Raw genomic sequence first — 22,825 nt, forward strand, 5'->3', positions numbered from 1 at the left:
ATTCATGAGGTGCTCATAAATAAATATCGGCGCGATATTTATAGAGTTTTCCATCTTAGTCTGTCATCGCGATCTCGACTATGCAATTGGGAAATTCATGAGCAATAAAGCTGAAATGAGGGTCTTATTATGCATAAAATATTACGTAATGTAGTAACTTCATTAGCGAGAATACCATCGTGTTTCTGAGCGCTAGAGCGATATCAGAGGAGCAGAGTATCTATGAAAATTTAGCAGCTGGTGAACGAAAATCCGGATGAAGAAATTAAAGCTAATTATTCCCTTTTTAATTTTGTTCCATAATTTCGTCCACAAATTTATATCTCGCGATACAAAATTATTTTTATTTGCAATTTTATTTTGACATACTTTGATATATAAATCATGATTCGTAGGCAATCATCAATTTTTTTTACTTATATTAAATTTATTAATCAGAAATTATAGGCGAGTAATGTGTTTCAGATTTTATACCGCATGTGTATACAGTTAAAAAATTTGTGTTAAAAAGATGTCCCACACGATCCACACAGAATTGTGTTGATTTAACTATAATGAATATATGGATGTACATATATTCATATTAAATGTATTCATATATTATATGAAAACACAAATCTGTGTTAATATCTTAACACAAAATAAATGCAAAATTTCAAGTAATTCAAAATAAATTTTATGTAAAATTAACACAGTTTTAATGTAAAAATTGACTAAAAAGATGTTAATTTGTAACTTTATCATTCCCACTTATATTATAAAATAAAAAAATCAATATTTTTTTATTGTTGTTAATTTCGACAGATAAATTTTGTCACTAATAAAACAGAACATATTTATTGTATAAAATAAAAATTAGATGCACATTGTGTCATTTTTATATCTTTTTTTGGTCGTTTTAATAATTTAACATTCGAGTTCAATTAACGCAACAGCAATATGTTAAATTAACACATGAATGTTAAATATTTGGCAGAAAAATTTTAACGGACCGTTTTCAACGAGAAAACACAAATTTTCCTACCGCGCTCAGCAGTATATCCATGCATTGTATAATATTTTTCACCTTTGCGGACGCGCAAAGTTTGTTCGCGCAACTTTTCGCCTCGGTCCGTGAAACACGAACTCGCGAAACGTTCTCCGGGGGACACGCGATTATATTGCGTTATATTGATTGACCATGGACAATCGGATTGGTATGTGACTGTGGTGGAATGCGTGACAGCGCATCCGGGATGACGGCGATTTGCGCGGATTCATCGTACCGCGGATTCGCGCACGCGAACAGACTGGCTTATTGGCATAATAACGTATCGATAACCAGCCGCGACGTGTGTCGCGCGATTGAATCGAGATCGACTTCCTCCCGGAGAGCAAATTCATATCCTTATATTTTCATTTGCGCAATCGTGCCTCGAGTTTTGTTGGCCTTCGCGAGCGGAATGCGGACCAACGATCGATCGGATTCATCGTCAGCAATTTTGAACGAACATCCTGCACTGTCAAAGGGACGTTGCAGCGTCAATTTATTGGCTTTAACCGATTTTTCTTCTCTCTCGCTCTTTCCAGATTTTTATTATTAGTATTCTTTATACACGCAGATATATATGATGAAAATAATTTTTGTATATTTCTCGAATGCGATATTTCCAACTGTTTAATCAACTTCTCTCAACTTTGTGCTATTTTAATATGAAAATTCAAGAAAGTTTTCCGATCAGAGTTAGTGACAGAAATGTGACAGAAACTTTTATTTATAAATTGTGCCTTGATAAGTGCCTTCAAATATCATTAATTTGATGGTTCTATTTGCAGAAATTTGAAGAAGAATCTTATATTCCGAGCATCTTTGAGAATATTTCTCTAATAATTTTATTCTTACACGTTTATTAACAGTCACATTCGCCTTTCTTCCTATAATTTAATTGCGATACGTTTTAACCCAAGGCTAAATATACTTGAACTAAATTTCGAGCTCAAATAACTTGCATTCTCACGATGCAATTATACAGCCATTCGAATATTCAACGACCTGTGTGAAAATAATAGATAATTAGAATATTAGATAATTAGAAAAATGAGAAAAATAATGTATTATAGATAATAAATATGCCATCGATCCACTGATAATACTCGCACTAACCTTCTATCACGTTTCTCGCGAACATACTTAAAGTTTCGCGGAACGTACATAATCAATGTGATAAAACTTAAATGCGTGTGTGCCGGTTAAGGTCGCACGGGAAACGTTAGACCTGTATAACGGATTGGATTACTTAATTTCGCTGTTTTAGCGGATCTCGCGTTTCGCGACATTACGTAGGACGAGTTGTAATACGAGAAAATTGTGCAAATTTCACGTCGATTTAATTAAAAATCAGATGGAATTCGTACAAATTACCCGTATAGCGCGAAATTTCTTCGAAATATGTACCACCAAGTTTTTTTTTTTTTTTTTTTTTTTTTTGTGAAAACGTTATCCAAAGTTTTTTTGAAAACGAAACGGAGTCGAAAAATTTCAAGGCATCGATCTCGTCTCTCCTTCATTTTGCACGTGTAAATATAGGTGTGCCACTTGGCACAGAAGAGCGCAGAAGAGATCAAGGTGCGCAAACGAGAGCCGTTATTCGCATACGGGGTGTCCGCAAATTTTCTGGCGCGCTTCGAAATCTGCGACGAATCTCTCGTCTTTCCATAATATATTTAATAATCTTGGCCGCGTTAAAATCGAGATATTTCCGTAATATATACGATTTTCTAAATTATACGAATTGTAGATGACGAGACGGGAGAACAATTTCGCGAAGCGCTTCGAATTGAGAGGAGGTCTAAGCTGCGAAATTACGCTTTCGCGCGATAGAAAGGGAAAAGCTCGAGAGGAGGATAAGGGCGGTCCATGGAATCTCCGGCTGTGCGAAATGCACGGGGATTAAAGCGGAGGTTGTTCACCTCGAATATCCCAAAAGCTGACAAGGGGAAGAACGTAGGGAATAGGGGTGCTTTCTATGGGGATTTAATGGCTGGCGTCGCGACGCCGGAAGAGGCGTCAAAGGGTCTCGTCGCGTCGCTGAAACGACGATGAGCAGCGTCGAATCCGGAAGGGCGCGGATATCGTCTTTCCCGGATCGAATCTGGCATTGAATCACTCCGGGGATTATGGAAAAAGGGTGGTTCCTTCGTTCGAGAGCGGTTAATGAAATTTCGCGAAACCTCGCGACAATCGGACAAAAAACGAACACAATGACAAGGCCACGCTATAATTCATTTCATGAGGTCATGTTTGACTTTACGTTCTTTCAGAATGTTATATTTTATCTCAGTATATTTTTCTAATTTGAATTTCAAATATATAATTAATCATTAATTATTTCATAAATTATATAAATGTATAGGAAAAAAATTATTTAATTATATAAGTGTATACGCTTAAGCCTATATTAGACAATCTAATTTTCGCAACAGAATTTAAGATTTACTATCTACTTATGTGTCGCATATCTTTAGAAGTATATGTATTTTTTATATGTATATGTTTGCATTATTTTAATTTCTTAAATTATTTTCTGTATTATAAATGACACACAAAATGAAAAAAGGAATTCTCTGTCCCTAACTATACATATACATAAAAAAAAACGTAAAAAATGACTTTGCGCGAAACAACATTGTCCATTGTCTCTTATCACGCGTCGTGCTGGAATCGGAAAGGATGCTGGATAGGCAAACAGAAATAGATCGTGGCACAACGGCGGCGGGAATGTACTCCCACGGTCATTTGTATCGTCCTCGACCTGTTGCTGTTACGGTCGGACAAGGGTGTTGATTTTTCTTTTTTCTCCCCGATGTGTACACGCTGGACCCGTTACCTTCTCTCGCTTTCCCGCCATTATTACGGTGACATGAAAAAAGTAGGGACGAAGAAACGACGAGGCGTATATGTGTGTTTGTGCCCAGGCGTAATAAATATTTTACATCCCCGCGAAATTTCTCGAGCTTGTTTTCTCGCGGATGCTTTATCCGTATCCCCGTGCGATATCCTCGCCACAACATATAAAATAAGATCGTACCGTCGTACATACGTCTCGCTTAAAGCATTACAAAAAATGGCGACGACCACTAAAGGAAAAGAAATCTCGAGCTTCATCTCGTAAGATGAAAATTCACTTGGGATCAAAATAACGCACAATAATATATTTATTAAGAACATTGTTGTTGGCGGCTCTCAGAATGTCAATATATATATATATATATATCTAAATTAGATGTCAAGTTTAAAAATTCGTTGGCTCTTCGGCCGATTTAATTTAGATATACAATATATATTATATAGTAATATATTTATTTATTCGGGTTAAATTTAAGAAACCTGCTATTGGAAATAAATTGCACAAGAGAGAATATTAAATATCGTTGATAATGCTGTATATCGTGTCTTTCCCGTTATTCACATTCTATTCCTTACTAGGCTAGGCTGGTTTTCATCTTGTCAAATATATACCTAGGAAGTGGAACAGCCATCATTTTATGATTTGAAAGTAAAGAAAAACCTTCGATGACTATAATTTTCATAATTATCTTGGTTTCTCCAGAATAGATTGACTTCGTAATGTCATTTAATCGTGAAATTTGGTCAACTCGTTACTTTACGTTATCCATTACGCGGTTTTATCAACACAATAACTTTTTATGCAAGTAAATAATAAGGCAAAAAGAAGATATACACGTATATAAGCCGATAATAAATGTTGCTTAGTTGGAAATTTGTGTTTGTTAAAAACGGTCCTCGTTAACATATTGCTGTGTGTTATAATTGAACTTAAATGTTAAATTATTAAAACAACTGACAAAAGTGTGAAAATGACACAATGTGCATCTATTTTTAATTTTACACAATAAATAAATGTTCTGTTTTATTAATAACATGATTTATCTGTTAAAATTTACAGAAAAAAATGTTGATTTTTTATTTTATAATATAAGTGAATGATATAATATTTTATAATATAAGAATGGGATGATAAAATTTACAATTAACATATTCTTAGTTAATTTTTACATTATGTTAATTTTACACAAAATTTATTTTAAATTACTTGAAGTTTTGCATTTATTTTGTATTAAAAATATTAATATATTGAACACATCTATATTACGTTAAATTAACACAAAAATTTCTGAGAACCGTTTGGGACATGTGAGATAGTTATTAAATTTCACACAAATTAAACTGTGTTCATTGTTGGTAAAACCACGCGCTATCTTTTATATACTGGAGTAATAATTTGGCAAAATTCGCGAATTAATCGTGCGTTGCCGACTACTGCAAGCTTGGGTTTGCCGCAACGTGGATTGATCTCCCGCGTTCGAGCCTCTCTCTTTCTCTCTCTCTCTCTATCCTCGTCTCTCTCCAACGAGGAGCAACGGTCCGCCGCAATCTCGTCACTATGATTATGGTAGCAAGTGGCCACACTACGGCACCGGCACGAGTGTCGACTCGACGCTAAATAACGGGATCTGTAGTGATCAAGTAGGTCAAACGACTCGGTATCGTCGCTTTGTCTCCTCGACCGAGTACCTCCAAGGTTCGAGGTAGGTACATCGTGAACTTTAAACAAGGCACGTGTACGTGAGCCAACTAAGAATTTACTTTATTAACAAGCGTGTAATACGAACGACGACCCATGTTTTTTACATCGTCGACCAAGAGACGAGAACGTGAATACGAGATGTAATAGTGGAATAAAGCGCGAGTGTTCTGAATTTGGAATTGAAAAAAAAAAAGGAACTCGTCGCGAGCCAGCGGATGACAGTCGCGATCGTCGTAAAATCGTCGTTATATCGCTTGAATAAAGACGAAAGTTATAATATTATCAAGTGCCAATTAAATTTATATTCGCGGAAACTGATATCGGATCTTTATCGCGGTCAGAATTCCACGTTGAGGGTCACGCAACGATGAAATTAGTACCTAAGTGTAGGTTTCGCAACAACGAGCTATCGGGTTTTCCTACAGGCTTGCGCAAACATTGGTTGCGAGTTAAGGCGAATAGAAATTGAGATCGCGAGAGAAAATTGTCGTAAGAAAGCACTCCAAAGTATGGCAACAACTCGGAGTCGCGGAGCGTCTAATGACACTTTTTGCTGGCAGCGTAAACTCAAAGCGCAAAAATGCTCGCATTCTCGGGACTGACCTTTTACAATTTTATGAATGGGTCGCGAAAGGTCGTTAACGTGACAGAGGATCGGAAGGTGACGCGCGTCATGGTTGCGGATCGATAAAAGAGTTCAGTCGTAAACTTTCTTCGTCGAGTTCGGTCTCGAGTTTGTTCGACGTTAAATTCAAAGACTAGCCAAAGCGGAAGGTAGAATAATAAAGAAATAATGGAATGTTACGCTCCGCTAATTCTACAGAGAAGATCAATTATATCTCCATCTGCTCTTATCGAGGACATGGGATATTTTTGCCACGCGAAGGTTAATTCGTCGAGCCGGAAATATAATTTAGCATAGCGCGGTGGTGAACGCGTCGATATATCCGTTAGCGATCCAGTTAACGATCGCGCGTGGAAAAAGGGACCAGCAAGTCGACAAACGTGAAATCTACGAGTGATCCGACAAACTGGGCCGTTCGCTTTTTCCTCGCGTTTCGACGTTGTTGCGGTAGACTTCTTATCGATTCTCAATTTCCCGGTCTCTCCGCCGATCGGACGATGGCAGGTGCAAATACGTCTTCCTGTTGCCTACTTGCTATGTTCGTGGAATTGTGTCAACATTTTTTATTTCCAAGTCTTCCGGCGAAAATAGATGCAAAGAAAAGCGGATGCTATTCCACTTTTTCAGATTTTCCAAGACCAGAAATTAATTTTTGCCCTGATTTGTTAGTATTATTTTTTCCAAATATATAATTTGCATCTTATTATATTTATATGATAAATCAATTAAATGTTAAATCATAAAATCCTTGAGATATTTTTGTCAACAATGAAAAGGTTCGGAAGTTAAAACAAAAGTTTAAATCAATATTATACAATCTGCATTATGTACGCGATAATTGAAACAATCATGTCAGTATAAACTAAATAATCACCTTTTTTATTTATATTATATCAAATTTTTCAGTTTTGTCTCTATCAAACACGATGGAAATATAAATTAACGAATACGCTATAGATGAATCAATTTTTAACAACACAGAAAATTAGCGTGCTGGGGTCAAGGAAAAGTTTATATTTATATTTATTTAATAAAAAATTTCAAATTATTAAGACAAATGTAGAATAATGAGAAAAAATCCAGATAAATAGTAAAATTTCCTGACTTTTCACTAACATTTCCAGATTTATAAAATCCCTGACAATGCCCGGGTTTCCGCTGGACACCCTGTATTCCTTTTTTTATTTATAATATATATTCGTGCACAAGAAAGCAGTAGAAAATTTAGATACTTCAGGTTCATACCCTGAAAAATTTCCGTGATAATTGATGTCGACTTCTTGACACGCATTACGCAAGGATCGGACGTGAGCAACTAAGGTAACGGTATCTACATACAAGTAAAATCGTGCGTTCTGCATCGCGCTTTTAAATTCTACGTTAAATTCTACTGCACTTAAAAGGTTCGCGTGTTCACAGTCCAATTGACGTGCTCGACAAAAAGATCCCGTCGCGTAACCGTCTATTCATCAATGACATACCTTCAGATGTTGCCAACCACCGTCCAAGAGAAAAACTGGAAACGGGAGGCGATAAATACCATGTTGTTTTAAAGTGGATACGTCGGAATGTTTGTTGATCGTCAAAATATTTCTCTCTTTGAGAAAATAACTCGAGGGATGAAAAATATTGCAAATATAGCATAGCTCTGTCGAGTTTAATTGTACCGAAATCATCTAATAACCTTTTTTCATTTTGGTTCTTAAATTAGAGATGACTTATTATATAAAATCAGTTTAGTTGAGTGCCGGTATTAAAAGTCAATGATGTAAGTTACCAAATTGGTTGCGATTAAAGTTATCGACCAAAAATAGCCGCCGTTACTTTCGTCCTCAGATGAGATCCAATTCAGAAAAAATATTTACTACACTTAAACAAATAATATAAAAATTTTATTTATAATAAATTTCTGCAATTTCTTACATAAATATATATATATATATATAAATTTACGACAGATTTAATCCAAAATTTTCTTAATAATTAACTAACAAAGAAAATTTCGAATAATGATTTTTACCTAAAGAGAGGTACGTAGAAATTACCCAGACGTGAAAAAGTATCCGGTTAAATTCGCAGATACCGCGGCTCATTAAACCGAGTGTTGCCTGTATATCTATAAATAGTCAACAATTGAATTAACAAACAACTAGATGCGATATCGAAAGAGATTAACACGAAATCTCTCTTGACGTCTTTGATCCCCGCGTACGCCGTGATTCAATGATCATCGAAAGTGCCGGTACTCGGTAAGTAACGGTACTCGACGAGAGGAATGCTCCCTGCGTATCGGGAAAGATCAGCCGGATAAACGACCGGGGTCCGCGAACGAGCTCGGGTTCCGAAATGTATACTCGTCCGATCTCTCTCGGCAAGGTCTCTCGTCCGGTCCTCTGGCAACCGATCGATGCCACCGGTCTTTCGTCTTTTCGAGCGCAACAGTCAGCGGCGAAAATGTTTTCAGCCGCAAAAATGTTTTCTACCGCGACATTTTTCACAAAAATCGGACCGAAACCCTGCTCAAACTTATTTCACATGCAGATCCGAGTACGTCAGCTTGGAAATTTACAGGGTGCGTAGCAAACCTAATGACAAAAATTCCCTCGCCTTTTCACATTTTCCAAGACCAGAAATTCATTTTTTTCTTTTTAGTATTATTTTTAGTATTATTTAGTATTATTTTTTAATATTATTTAGACTTATTTAGACTTTTTAATATTATTTTTTTCCAAATATATAATTTGTATATATCTATATGATAAATTAATTAAATGTTAAATCATGAAATCCTTGAGATATTTTTGTCAACAATGAAAAGGTTCGGTTAAAAAAATAAAAATTTATATTATATCAAATTTTAGTTTTAGCTCTATTAAACACATTGAAATAAAATAACACGACGATGAAAATATAAATTAACAAACGCGCTGTAGATGAATCGATTTTTAACAACACAGAAAATTAGCGTGCTGGGAGTCAAGAAAAAGTTTCTATTTATGTAATAAAAATTTCAAATTATTGATACAAATGTAGAATAATGTGAAAAAATCCAGATAAAATTCCTGACTTTTCCTTCACAATTCCAGATTTATAAAATTCCCTGACAATGTCCGGTTTTCCAGATTTCCCTGACCGCTAGACATCCTCAGCGTTTCAGCTGTAAAAATATTTTCTACCGCATTTTCCAAAAAAATCGGAGCAAAACTTTATTTCACATGCAGATTCGAGTGCGCCAACTTCTAAATTTACGAAGGAGTGTATCAAATTGGACAAATTTTGGGCTACAAAAACGATCGTCATGAAACATTACACAGGCATAGTATGAGGTGAAATGTGAAGAACCAAATTTAAATGGATAAATGAGTGGATTTATTGTAAAAATCCGCGTCCATTTACCACTCATACAGTCGTACTTTGGCAATAGAATAATGTTGTCGAATGGTTCCTTAAAAATATTGCAGCTTTGCTGGCTACATAAATGGGACGTGTGCCTAGTTGGTAAAATTTTATAAAATAAACACTTAGTGATTGGCAGGGATGTCCATTCAGTCATTCAATTTTAGTTAGATTTCTTCATACTGTCGGTGTCGAGTTTCATGACAACTGGTTTTGTACTACAAAATTTTCCCAATTTGGGATACTCCTTTCGCTAAGAACATTGTTCGTGACATTGAAACGTGATTAATATTTTGGTCTTTCTTTTTTTCGAGTTCTCATCTGTAAAAAGAAATAATTGCTCGCGACCCTGAGGTTCGCGTCGCCTCGTAAATTATTCTTAGACTCCCGCACCTTTAACTTTTCGCGGATTAACATCGATTTTGCTGCTCCCCCTCGTCCGGTGATTTAATCGAAGTTCGCAAATTATCTCACCGACCACGATAAACGTTTTAGTACTGAACATTGCTTGTCTTCACGTGGAATTCGAAGAATGTCTAGCGTTAACGAGATCTCGCGAGCGAACCGGTAAAGATTCGAAACGATTGGAATTAAAAAGATCCATAGAAAACTGGTGTGGTTTTCTCTAACGACGCCTTTTTGCGACATATTAAATTACATTCCAAATATCTCTCTCTTTTGTACTTTAGTACATTGTAAAGTAATAGTCGACCTATATTATAGTAGCATTAAGAGAGAGATGAAAATATCACGCTAACCTGAATTAAATTAAACATATCAAATTAATTGTATGAAATTACGTGTCAGAGTATCACGATTGTTACTAATAACGTAATTCCAATTCAATTATCTTGTTCGAAATATATAAACTCGTACGCTGTCGAGGCTTGTTGAGTTTCTCGTCGTCGAGCAATAACATACGCAACGAACGTAAAACCGCATTAGCTTTCCCGTGTCGATATTTCATTCCCGATATAATATTCCCGTCAGTGAAGGAAAGGTGCGACATACATAATGCATGTATGGTACACGATACTGTGACTGTCATTAATGTAGACTCATACATATATGCGAAGAGGTCAGATATTTCCGATCGGCAGCCTTTTACGCACGATTATATCTCATGTTAAAATCGTCCGAGAAATCATTAGAATGAGATGCAAATTGCATATGTATATATGTATGTATATTGTCTATTATTATACGTACTGTATTTGCCGGACCAACAGCTGCCGCAAATCAGACCGACTTTCCCGCCCATCTTCCTTGCGATAACGAGATGCGCAGCTATCGAAAGGACCTCGATCCCTGCCGTGAATCTTAATAGCGGCACGGTCGAAGAACATGCCTGTCATGGACACCGATCACGTTCGATCCCTGTATGTCTACAATGTCGTGTTTCGCGTATCCCGAGAGTAAATCGAGGGCAAATCTCGGCGCTCCTAAGGGTCAATCGTTTAAATGCGTTCACGCAAACAGTCTAAGTCAATAATCTTTCTTCCTCGAAGTCGTTGAACTGATTCGTGAAAATTACTCTGCGATATTTTTAATCATTTTCCGCGTATATAATTTTTTCCAACATTTAAAATATATTTTATCAGTTAAATAATTTTGTTTTCTTTACATTTATTCAATGTTTATTATTCTCGAAAGTATATTCGAAAAAATTGGACAACACTTGAAAATATGTGCGCGTTTCTCTTAGAGTAATTTTATAATTTAACAGCGGATGATCGCGAGAAAAGATTTCAGGATAAAGATTGCGCGTCAATTATTTCGAAAGCTGATACAATAAGATTGACGGGTTTGGTACAATCATTCTGTCAGTACGAACGATGAAGTATCGTTGATGTATCGGCCAATACGAGCTGTCACGAGTTTATCGGTTTATTGAATTAGCAACGGATACCATTCGCCAGAAATGGTATAACACGTCGATCTGCAGTTCGGATTTTTCAAGTTTTTATATATGCCGTTTCGTTTATTGCTATAAATTAAATACGCTCCAAATACACCAATCTGTTTTCATATAAACTTGATTTTACTCCAAATCAAAGTTATGGCAATAAAATTTATAGCATAATAACGTATTGCTTTATTGTAAAACAAAAAAAATACATATATAACGTTATTGTTTAAATAAAAAATCCCGATGAAAAAATAGATATAGTAATATGTATACAATTTACAAAACTAAAAAACAATATTAAATTTTAGTCCTAATAATTCATTCATACAATCAATTAAAATGTGTATTTTTTCATTTCGTTTTTATATTAATATTATCGGAATGTTTTTCTATTCCAATTATACGCGAAAATGTCCTTGTGTGAAAATTGTCTCTAGTGTCAGATTTCAGCAATTTACCGCGACGTTTGTATACTTTAAATCTAGACGCAGCATTGCTCTATATTTTAAGACACAGCGAAAAGCATTTCGCGCCTGAGGGATTACGCGATCTTTATTTTATTTCGAGGACGCGTAAAAATTATCCCGACGCTTCTTACATCACGTCGCGCGCATCCTTAACCGAGCATCTTCTTCGAAATGTCACGACCTCGAGTGAACTTTTAAGACAATCTCCGCAGCTCGTGCGTGAATCGGCTCCGTACAGTAACAATTTAACTCGTCGATTTTCTAGCAAGAATTTTCGTTTCAAGCTGCATTCGTTCAGTTTTGAATTTCACCTGGCGCGACGCAAATATATACATCCGTATATGTGTGTCACTCGCACCTGTCTCTACCTTGCGCAAAAACTCCAAAAATATACACGTTGGACACACGATTAAAGTAGACGCGACGAGGGATCGACGATCTCGAGTAATCGATCGAACAGATTCCGCGAGGATGTGCTGTCACTGGCTCTAAACTATGTACTGATGATCCACGCGACACGAGCGTACGATCATGATCCGCGCGCCGATCGATGCGGACTGACACGCGTTCACGTTCACGCCGCAGCCGCACGCGAGAGAACGCGTGAAACCGCGCGGAGCGCCACCGACTGACTGACTGACTCACTGACTCTTGTGGCCACTATCATCCGGGCAACCGAGGCTACCGAGGCTGTCTGTCTGACCTCATCTCCCTCTGCGACTCTATTCGATTAAAAGGTCCCGCAACCGGGAACTGTCACTGCGACCCGACCATCGAACGATGGAGACGATGATATTCTTTATACATGATTTTATTTTTATTCTAGAGAGCAGCGTCGAGCTTAAATGATTTTTTTAGCTAGATGAAAATATGTAAATTTGTCTTATTGTTAGATGAGAGTGTGAAGATAATTTTGTTTTGAATATATCTATATAAAAAATAAAATTATATATGGCGATTCATCTAGATAATTTTCAGATAATATTCTTTTCAAGATCGCTTATGTAAACACAGTTGTAAAATGTAAATTATAAAACAGATATTTATACTTTTATTTTTAAATTTTGATGAATTACTGCTTAAGTATTTTGATGTGTTTTCTAGATAATATATTGAAGATAACACTTTTTTCATCTAAGTTGCAGGTATAGATAATACATATTTTTATTATCTATATAAAGAAAAGATGACGCCAAAATTTGATCTAGATGATCATCTATATAATTTTATTTAGATAACAGAAAACACTGATAGAGAGAAGAAAAAAAAAGTTTGTATAATTAATGTTGATCATGTAGAGAATATGTAAGCCAGTAAAGAGAATTGTATATTCTTTGCAAATGCAATGATTTTCTGAATACGCGCTTTTCTACCATTTATATGTGCTATTTTATTCTTAATAATATAATTAAATATCAATAGCTGAAATGGTATCAATGGATTGGAAATGAAACATTGAATAAAGTCGTCGAGAATATTGTTCGCGACAATAATATGTAATATAATAATCATGTTCGCTAATATTAATTAATTTTAGAAACCTTGTTCCTTAATTAACAGACACAGAAGTGATACGACAATATATTCCATGAAACTCTTGGAAAAAAATACATCGATATTAAATAAACTAAAGTGTCTCGATATCTTAGTACAGTTGTGCATTCACAGTTACGCTTCGTTAATGAAATCTCGCAATTTCGATTTCATACTTCGTCAGCTCGATGCCTTCAATTAAATGTTTCCGATAACGTTCTAGATTATCGCGACATTATTTTGCGCCTCTCTCTCTCTCTCTCTGTATGATATATTGTCGGTCAAAAATAAAATGTTTCAAACGCGATATGTAGCACTCTGTTGATGTAGCTCTGCTTTATTTCACAAGGCTCAATGCGCGATTACTTAATCAAAATCATTATTCTCCCTTTCATAATTGATGATCCATGTAACGAGCAATTAAATACGGAATTATTAGCATTTCCTTCTCTAGATCTATTAATATACATTACTTCATTTTTTTTCTTCTTATTCCGTATTAAAATAACGACGTTTGCAACTTTCGATCACTTTATGTATCAATCAATTAAATTCTATTTAAGTACTTTTCATATAAAATCCTCCAAAAATGATTGATGATTAATTTGGAATGATTTCTTCTTTATCGAATTATGTATTATCGAATAAGTATTATATAATTGTGTATATTCTCTATAATTGTGTTTTCACGTAGATCGATCGCCATTTCGCGAGATGGTTCATTTTTCCAACTTGAAATGATAAATGAGCCCTCATGCCTGAATACGTTGCGGCTTACACGGACAATGAAAGTTTGATTTTTCACCGGGGTCAATGGCAGCCAATCGATGCGGTGAACCGCATTACCGAAGTGCCAATCACAGACGCGTTGCGCCGACAAGAGAGGCTTTGGTACTCCAATTGTAAAAATATCCCATTTTAGCGTGTCTCTGACCTTTCGCGATGCCTCGAGTTATTGTACATCGAGACGTATCTAATTTTATACTATCAAATTTAATTTAATTTAATTTAATTTAATGCGACATATTTAAACATTTTAAAAGACAAGAATTAGAAAACAAAATCAATGTGATGTTTTAATAAAAATTTAAATACTCTCTGACACGTGAAAACGCACTTTCTATCTATGAAATATTAAACTTCTTTATATAGATTTATTTTGCAACATCGAAAATTGAAATTTGAGTGAAATTATATCGGTGATTTCAATGCTCGATCGAAAGATATATATTGGCGCGCGTTTAAATTAAACTATATCGCTATTATCGCAACACCGCGATTGGGAAATGTGATCGGAAAATGTGAGGTAATCCAATTGTAAGGCTAAAAATGCATGTTGTAATAATATCCCGAGCAGGAATTTCTCTTTCTCGATCGAACGAACGTCAAATGTACGTGCAGCAATCTATCCGAGCGATATAAGTTGTCCGATATCGAGCCGATATTATCCCGTCAGAAATCAATTCTTTTGCGGTTTCGATCGAAAACCCTTTTTCTCCGTTTCTCTCTCTGAGCTCTTATTAATTCCACGAAATCTGCGATCCGGCGGACTTTAATTATGGAGCAACGCGCGGGTATTCCCTCGCGTCCGGCAAACACAAAGGGAAAACGTATATATATATATATATATATCGGGGAAGAAAAGAAAGACTAAAAAATTTCTCACGCGACCGGGGCAGGCACATAATCGATCGGCACAGTCGAGGAACCGCGGGATAAAAGTTCCGCCTTCTCCCTCGTCGATATTTAACGATCCCGCGAGGAATCATAGGAAGGAATAGCAGACGCGCCGTAGATATCGCTCGCGGCGGAATATAGAATCTATCTACTTCAACAGTCTACGTCATTCGCGTATGTTATTGAACTCGACGTAAAGTGCAACGAACAAGTCGTCGCCGCCGCCGACGACGAACGACGACGATGTCGACGATGTGCATTCGCCTCTTGGACGTAGTTACGATAATGCGCTCGCTGCGTCAAACAACGTTAGTCATACAATGCGACGACTTTCCACCTGCCAATAGACTGTGCAAAGTCGTCCCATTGTCGAGGAAGCTGTTTCTCACAAGGCTACAAGCACCGCTCCGTTATTAAGGCGAGTGACGCGCGAATAGTACGATGCTCTCGAGAACGGAACAGATTTCCGTCGTCGCTCAAGCGGTCTTAGCCGCTCCTCGTAAGGATAACATCCTCCGGAGGAAAAACTAATTAGCGGAACAAAGTTGTCCGAAGAAAATTCATTAGGGCGATTAGCGCGTTAATCGCTGGATCTACGTCGGATTCGCGTATGCGAACAATCGTTTTATCGCGAAAGTATAACGAGATCGCGACTTCTTTACGCCCGAATCTTTCCACCGGGGATAATAATAACGGATAATGAATTTTCCTGTAATCACGTAAGTTTTACATATATTTTTCTTTTTTTTTTTACGATAGATTGCTCGAATAAAAAAATTGAAATTACACGTCTCTTGCTCTTTCTCTGTGTTTTCGAGGCGAACAAAATTGCATTCGTTATTCTCTCTTGGTCTTCATTCGTATATAATTATTTAAGCGTTACATTAATTTTATCTATATAACTTGTCAGATATATTTTACTGTCGTCAATTTGATCCTCGCTTGTACCATCTCGCTCGGTAATATCCGCTTACCAGAAACGAATTTAAGGATTACTAAAGATAATGTGACTTGGGTAAATTTCTATCCGCTTTTAGTTTCATTTATTTTCAGTCGGATATCTTTTTGTACAAATTTATATGTATAACACGAGTTATATATGTACATGTTGTAATAAATGCTTAAAATAGTACGATTGAATCCCTTAGTTAATTAAATAAATTTCTGAAATTATTAATAATAATGTCGTTGCTAATGGCAGTCGCTGTATTTTGCAAAGACAGCTTTTATTAATCTTGAAAATATTTTCATGAAAGAGTTATTTATAGAGGCTCTATATTACTTGGCGACGATACATTCTAGCAAATTGTCTAGATGGCCGAATTAAACAATATCGCGATATATTGATAGTTTTGTCAATATCTAAAAATATGGTTTAAGAAATAATTCGTTATTAATTTCGCGTAGATTATATAATATGCGCGAAAATGAGATCCGTGTAAAGGATATAAACTTGAAATCACTCAAATGGGAAATAATCGAAGGATATTTAAAATAGTGTTAATACCGCTTTCGACAAAGAAACATTACTCTTAATAATAATAATAATAATAATAATAATAATAATAATAATGTCATAACTTATACTTACATTACGAATCAATTAACTGGCATGACTTAAAAAATATATAAGTAAACGAAAGAAAGAATTAAATAGAAAACATAATCGTCTTGGATTACACCAATTTTCTTTCAGCGATTGTGTGATATAAATCTTAAGTGATAAATATATTTTAAGAATATATATATATATATAATACATGCACTCATTCGTACACACGCACATACGTACATACACACGAATTGGAGTTTCGCATTAATTTGACAGATAGCACAAAAGTACTTTATTACTATTTACCCATTTTATTGTGCTATGAAAGCCCGATTTGCGTTCTCCAACGTGACGAATAATTGCAGTAAATCACGATAAATCACTCTGTATTTTTAATCGTCTTGTAAACACACTCACTCATACCCTCACGTACCAGGCCGTGTTCCAATTCGCATTCAATTATAAAACTTTATCCGCGTCGCCCAAAATTATATTTATATGCATTATTCAAATCGATTCTCGGATTCCACAAACTAACAAAAAATCGTCGAATGAATAAGTAAATGTAAATTGCAGGTCACACATACACACACGGCCTGGTTCATAATTACAAGGAAGCCGGCTTGCATCGCTATGCATGCCATCGCAAGCGCAGGTACATTTGGTAGCGAGAATATCGTGTTTAATCCTAAAGAGCGAGCCCTGGCTTAGCTATTGCTCAACAATTAATTAAATCGTTCAAATTTTGCAAAATTATTAGTTTTCTACTTTTAAATGGTCGAAAGAGTGTCTGAACCACCGAGAGAAAATAAAGAAAGATAGTAATTCCTTTATAAAAAAAATGTAATATAAAATAAGGCAAAAATGCTAAACTTATCTGAAATGTCTATAAAAGTTATGGCAAAATATATGGCAGAAATGATGTATAGAAGCATTTTTTAGCTTCCCTCTACTATTTAGGATTAAACATTTATCGCACAAGATCCGTAGTCACGTCGAGACGAGTCGTGTGACGATTTGGAACACGGCCTCGTACGGTCACTGCCTGTACACCCCAGCATGGTTGAGGAGCCACTCACCTGCAGCCCGTTTACACGGTTCCTGCCGCTTGATCGGCATCTTCGTCGCCAAGACGTCGCGTACATCCGCGGTATCGATCGGCTTTACGATAACGTCTACCTGCTCGGTGCCCATTGGCGGTATCGTCGTGGTCATCGTCGTCGTCGTCGTCGTCGTAGTCGTCGTCGGCGTCGTCGTCGTCGTTGTCATCGTCATCGTCATCGTCATGGTCATGGTCATCGTCATCGTCGTCGTCGTTGCCGCCGCCGCCGAGACGACGGTGAGCCTTGAATCGTGAGCTTCTCCAGGTTGTTCCGCGACCGGCAACCCTCGCCCCGAGTCCGCCATCGAGGTGCGCTGCTGCTCCTGGAGTAAGCAGGCGCTCGATAACAAGTCCCATTGGCGGAGTTTCTCTCGGTCGAGCTCGAACGACGTCGCGGACATTCGGACGTCCGGGATCGAGCGAGCCGGGGGAAGGTTGCCATCCTCTAAAAAATGATTCCTCTGGTCCGCTGCGGTGGACTTGCGGTAGGCCTCGTTCTGCGGATCCCAAACGTAGCCGCCCGCGCCGATTCGTTCCATCGATAAGGTTTCATAAGCGACGGCGTCGTTGCCACCGCCGTCATTGCTGTCATCGTTCTCGATGGATCGTTCTCGCATTTGATGCTCGTGATCCAGTTTCAGTCTACGTATGACTCGCCATCGCTCGCCGCACAATGATTCTTCCACGCGAACGTCCCTGCGGAGAGTCACGCTGTCGTTGACATAAGTCACTCCTCGGGTGATCCTACCACGTGACTTGACGTTGCTGTGCCTCTCGTCGTCGGTGCTCGGCGGACTATCCAGCAGATTATTTAAGGATCTGGAGTTCCGCAGACTCACTCTCCTCAGGCTCTCGCGCCAGAGGCTGTCCTGCTCCCAAGGATCCTCGGCATGGAACTGACTGTCAGTCGTGGTATTACGATTGTTGGAAGACGATAAATTCTGCAGTGTTGCTTCAATCTCGTTGGTCGGGGTCGCTGAAATCGCCGTTATCACTCGGTTACCTTGGTTTCGTTGTTCCACTAAATTTTGCAGATCAACGTCGTCGAGTAATCCCTCTAGAGATCTCGATCGACGATAAGACGTTTGTACGATGTGTGTCGGTTCGGTATTATCGATATTGCCCGGATCAATAGACTTATCTCTAAGACCATGAGGATACAAGTTTCTAGCCTCGGGCAACGATAAATCCGGTAATGGATCGGTGGACTTGACACGACGCAGCGTATCGGCTTCGTAGAAGTTGCGTTTATCCACGAGAGCGGCCTTGTCGTCGCCCAACAGTTGACAGGTTGTACGTCTTAGCTCCGCGGCGATGCGTCTAGCCTCGTCTATATCGTCTACTTGAATCTGTCGCGGTATCTGTCGCGCGATCGGGTTCACTATACGACCGATGTCGTTGCGTTTGTTCAAGCCGATCGCGGCATCGTCCCTCTGATTGTTCAGCTGAGGTAATCGCGAGGTATGACCGATCGTCGGTTTGCTCGCAAGCTCCCCGTCGTTCGCGCTGTTGACACTGGCTTGGAGATCAGAATAGTAATAGGGCGCTCCCGATTGATCGTTCTGAATACGCTGCTCGCCCACGTTCGGCAAATACGACTGTTGCAACGCGGGATTGGAAGCCTGCATCGGACTGGGATAATGACTCGAGTCCTGGCTGGAGGTCGATCGATGGTTCGGCAACACGTGTCGCACGCACGTGTCGTGACTGGCGGACCTCGAGTGACACGGGAATCCCGTGTACGCGTTGCCGCGATTCACCGAGGACGCGAACGCATTCATGGCGGAGTGCATCGAGGATTGCGCGCTGGCGGGTCTCTGGCAGACCATGGACGTCGAGATTGACGCTGCGATCGACGCATTCGAGTAACTCGAGTCCCTGCTGTGAGAAACTGGCAGCGCAGTAATGCTCTGCGACCCGCTCTGTATCCTGTCGCGCGTCGGCGGTTCGTCGCTGTCAGGTCGAATCGCCGGTGAACCGCGAAGTGGCGAAAAGCTCGCGACGTTCTCGTAATGCGCGTCACCGGTGAAAGACTGCGAATGTTGATGCGAAGGTGGTAGATCGGACACCCTCATAGACGGTAGACTGCTCGCCGAGCCGGTCTTGTTTTTGCCGGAATAATCGAACGGCCGGTCGAGATTGCTGGACATTAATTTCATCTTTCTCGACAGATCCTGACACGTGGTTTTCTGCAATTTATCGACCACCAGCATGTTCTCGTTAAATCCGTAAATGCTGTTGTAGCTCAAATCCTTCGCGTAGAGATCCACGTTGAATGCATCTCTGGCCTGTAATTCCTCCAAGTATTGATCGAGGTCGATGCTCGCGCCGTCGAAGCGACTTCCCAACGACTCCAACTCATCTAGACTGTCCAAAACCTCGCAAACGTCATCGCTGACAGGTCTTCTCTTCAATTGTCTGTGGCGAGCTTCCTCTTCCGGATTTCTAAGCTCGACCGAATCGCTCCCGGATGCACTCTCCAGCGATATCCTGCTGTCTCTGAAGGTGGAGCTGATGGTCGCGTCCGAAAATCTCGACGGCGGCCTATGCGTCTCCACCTGACCCATCGCTTTGTTCCAAGACTTTGGAGAATCTCGATTCGAGTTGTCTTTCGTCGTGGCTACTTGAGGCGATACCTTCTTTATCTCTAATGACTCTTGCATATCCAAAGAATCTAGGTCATCTAATGGCGGCGGGGAAGTTGGTATCGGTGGCGGGGAGACTAATTCGCTGTCCGAAGAATCATGTAATTCTGCAATCATGTTGCGACTAGCTCCCAAGTAATAGGAGGCTGGTCGAAAGGTGTCGGACAAACTGAAACGTGGATGTCGCGGCGCGTTTATAGAGTCGAGATCTTTGGACGACTCGTCGTCGGCGTCGGAACTGTCGGATTTGAGCGCTGTCAGAATGTCGGGCAGATCGCTTCTCGGATGCGGCGAATTTTCGTTGCTCTTCTTCTTCATTAAGGATGTTTTATCATTATTTTCGTCTTCTTTCTCGGATAATTGACTCACCTCCATGTACACCGGTTCCATCTTGTTGTCCGACACACAGACAAATTCGTAATGGGACGCATCTAGCGTAGAATAATCGCTGGAATCGTGTTTTACGCCGTCCTCATTTGGTGCCAGAAGAGAGCGATTCATTCCGTTCTGCGCCATCTCCACGTACGAACTTTCCTCGTGCTCCAGATTGGCAAACAGGCTTTCCATTATTTTAGGATTCGGTCTGTCGTCGCTATTCGGATCCAATATAGCTTTCCTAGGAGACATAGGAAGGTAATGATCTTCGCTGTTGATATCGTCCTGCTTCGAAATAGGAGCGATCGGATCATTATCATCGGGAAATTGATCGCCATGCGTTAACAAAGATTCGGTTATGCTTGTTCTGACGCAATTGGGATTCGAAATCATATCTAAATCATCGGGTGGCACGCAGAGTTCGGTCGGATTGTCTTTCGAGCTGGCCATCTTGCTTTGAGATTCATCAGCATTTTGCACTTGCATGCCAGTATACAGAATATCTGCAGTGAAACATTGCGAAATGGCTTCGTCCATTTCATTTCCTTTTTCGATAAATTTTCCAGCATCTCGATGTTCCATATTACTGTCAATGTCATACCTTAACGTGTCATTATCGCCATGATCATCACAATGTTTTGAGTCTTGCCGTTTTTCACATCTCTGCCGATTAATCTGTTGCGATTTTCGTTCAAAGTCCGCCAGAAGATCCTTGACCGACTTGTTACTATCAGACGAGGCTTGCTTAGCGTGGCCTTCTTCCACGCTTTTGTGCTTGGAAGCGTTCTCCGAAACGCTCGGATCGCCCAGAGCGAAGCTACGAATGACGGTCGAGCTTTTGTTCGCGCAATCAAGTTTCGAAATGTGAGCTTCGGTCGCCTGCAGCGGCGACACTTTCAGCGGCTCCTGCATAGACAACGTCATCGTGACGGGACTGGAGCTGTCCATGTTCGTCATCTCGAAGGATCTGATTCGGCATTGTACCAGATTCATGCTCTCGGATTTTTCGTCTTCCACTTTCGGCGACGTCCCCGTTTTCTTAGGATTAATATACTGATAAGAGAATTCTTTGATGACTTTACTCTCATCGATGCCGGGATCCCATTCGTCATTATCGTCCTTGGAATCCCACTGTACGTTCTTTTGCCAGGACTCACTGCCGCGATATCCGCGCGCGTTATCCGATTTGTTGCTGTCGATTTCGGCTTGCTGTCCCTCGAATTGTCGTTGATCGTAACCGTAAGAGGTCGACGTCTTCAGGATTCCCGACGGTTTCTTCGGAGTCTTGTGAGTCTTGAGCGCGGAGTCCTCGTACGTGGCTTCTGGATCCGTCCTCCTGGACGACGATCGCCTATCCATCGTCGACGGCGCGTACGCGTAATCGTTTCTCGCCATCGGCGGGAAACTCACCTCGTCGTAACCCGCGTCCGGCGGAATGCCGCCTGCGCTTCCACCCGAAATCGTCTTGCGAGTGTTAAACGTTTGCGATTGCGAAGTCTGATTAACGCTCGTGCGGCCGCCGATTCCGCCGGGGGATATCGTGACATCCTGGACGGCCGACGTCGCCGTCGATGACCGAGGGCTCCTTCCTGCATGCGTGGGTCTGCGCGTGCGCTTCCTCCGGACATCTCCCAGCTCTAATTCGTTCGTTACAAAACACAAAGACACGAGCAACGTACGTTACTTATGTGTATGAGAAAAAAAAATCTTTTTTTAACCCATTTACATATTCCCTTTTCTAAACCCATCATACAGATTTAAGCCAGCTCGCCAAGCGCGATAACGACGTCGAAGATCATTGCATTGATCAAAAACGTATCACTTATCTATGTTAATCATTAGTAATATCATTTGTAATAACTTTTTGAGAGAATTATATATATATATATATATATATATATATATATATATATATTTCTTTACATTTTTATATTTTGATATTGGTTAATTTGTGAA

General features: G+C 39.2%; 1 protein-coding gene across 9 annotated transcripts in view; it reads right to left on the bottom strand.

Annotated features, from left to right (window-relative positions):
* The window catches only part of LOC114934598 (uncharacterized), a 99,037-nt gene that overhangs the window by 23,476 nt on the left and 52,736 nt on the right, over window positions 1-22,825 (bottom strand). For all 9 annotated transcript variants that reach the window (XR_014926089.1, XM_085488601.1, XM_085488600.1 and 6 more), the window contains one exon: window positions 17,827-22,506. Coding sequence is in view for 8 of the 9 variants with exons in the window: in XM_085488601.1 (XP_085344727.1) it covers window positions 17,827-22,506 (4,680 nt within the window). In the remaining variant the exon portion in view is untranslated. The remainder of the gene's footprint in view (window positions 1-17,826; window positions 22,507-22,825) is intronic.

This window comes from Nylanderia fulva, unplaced genomic scaffold (genome assembly GCF_048542155.1).
Source record: "Nylanderia fulva isolate GAGA-0341 unplaced genomic scaffold, ASM4854215v1 Scaffold7, whole genome shotgun sequence".
NCBI classification, from domain to species: domain Eukaryota; kingdom Metazoa; phylum Arthropoda; class Insecta; order Hymenoptera; family Formicidae; genus Nylanderia; species Nylanderia fulva.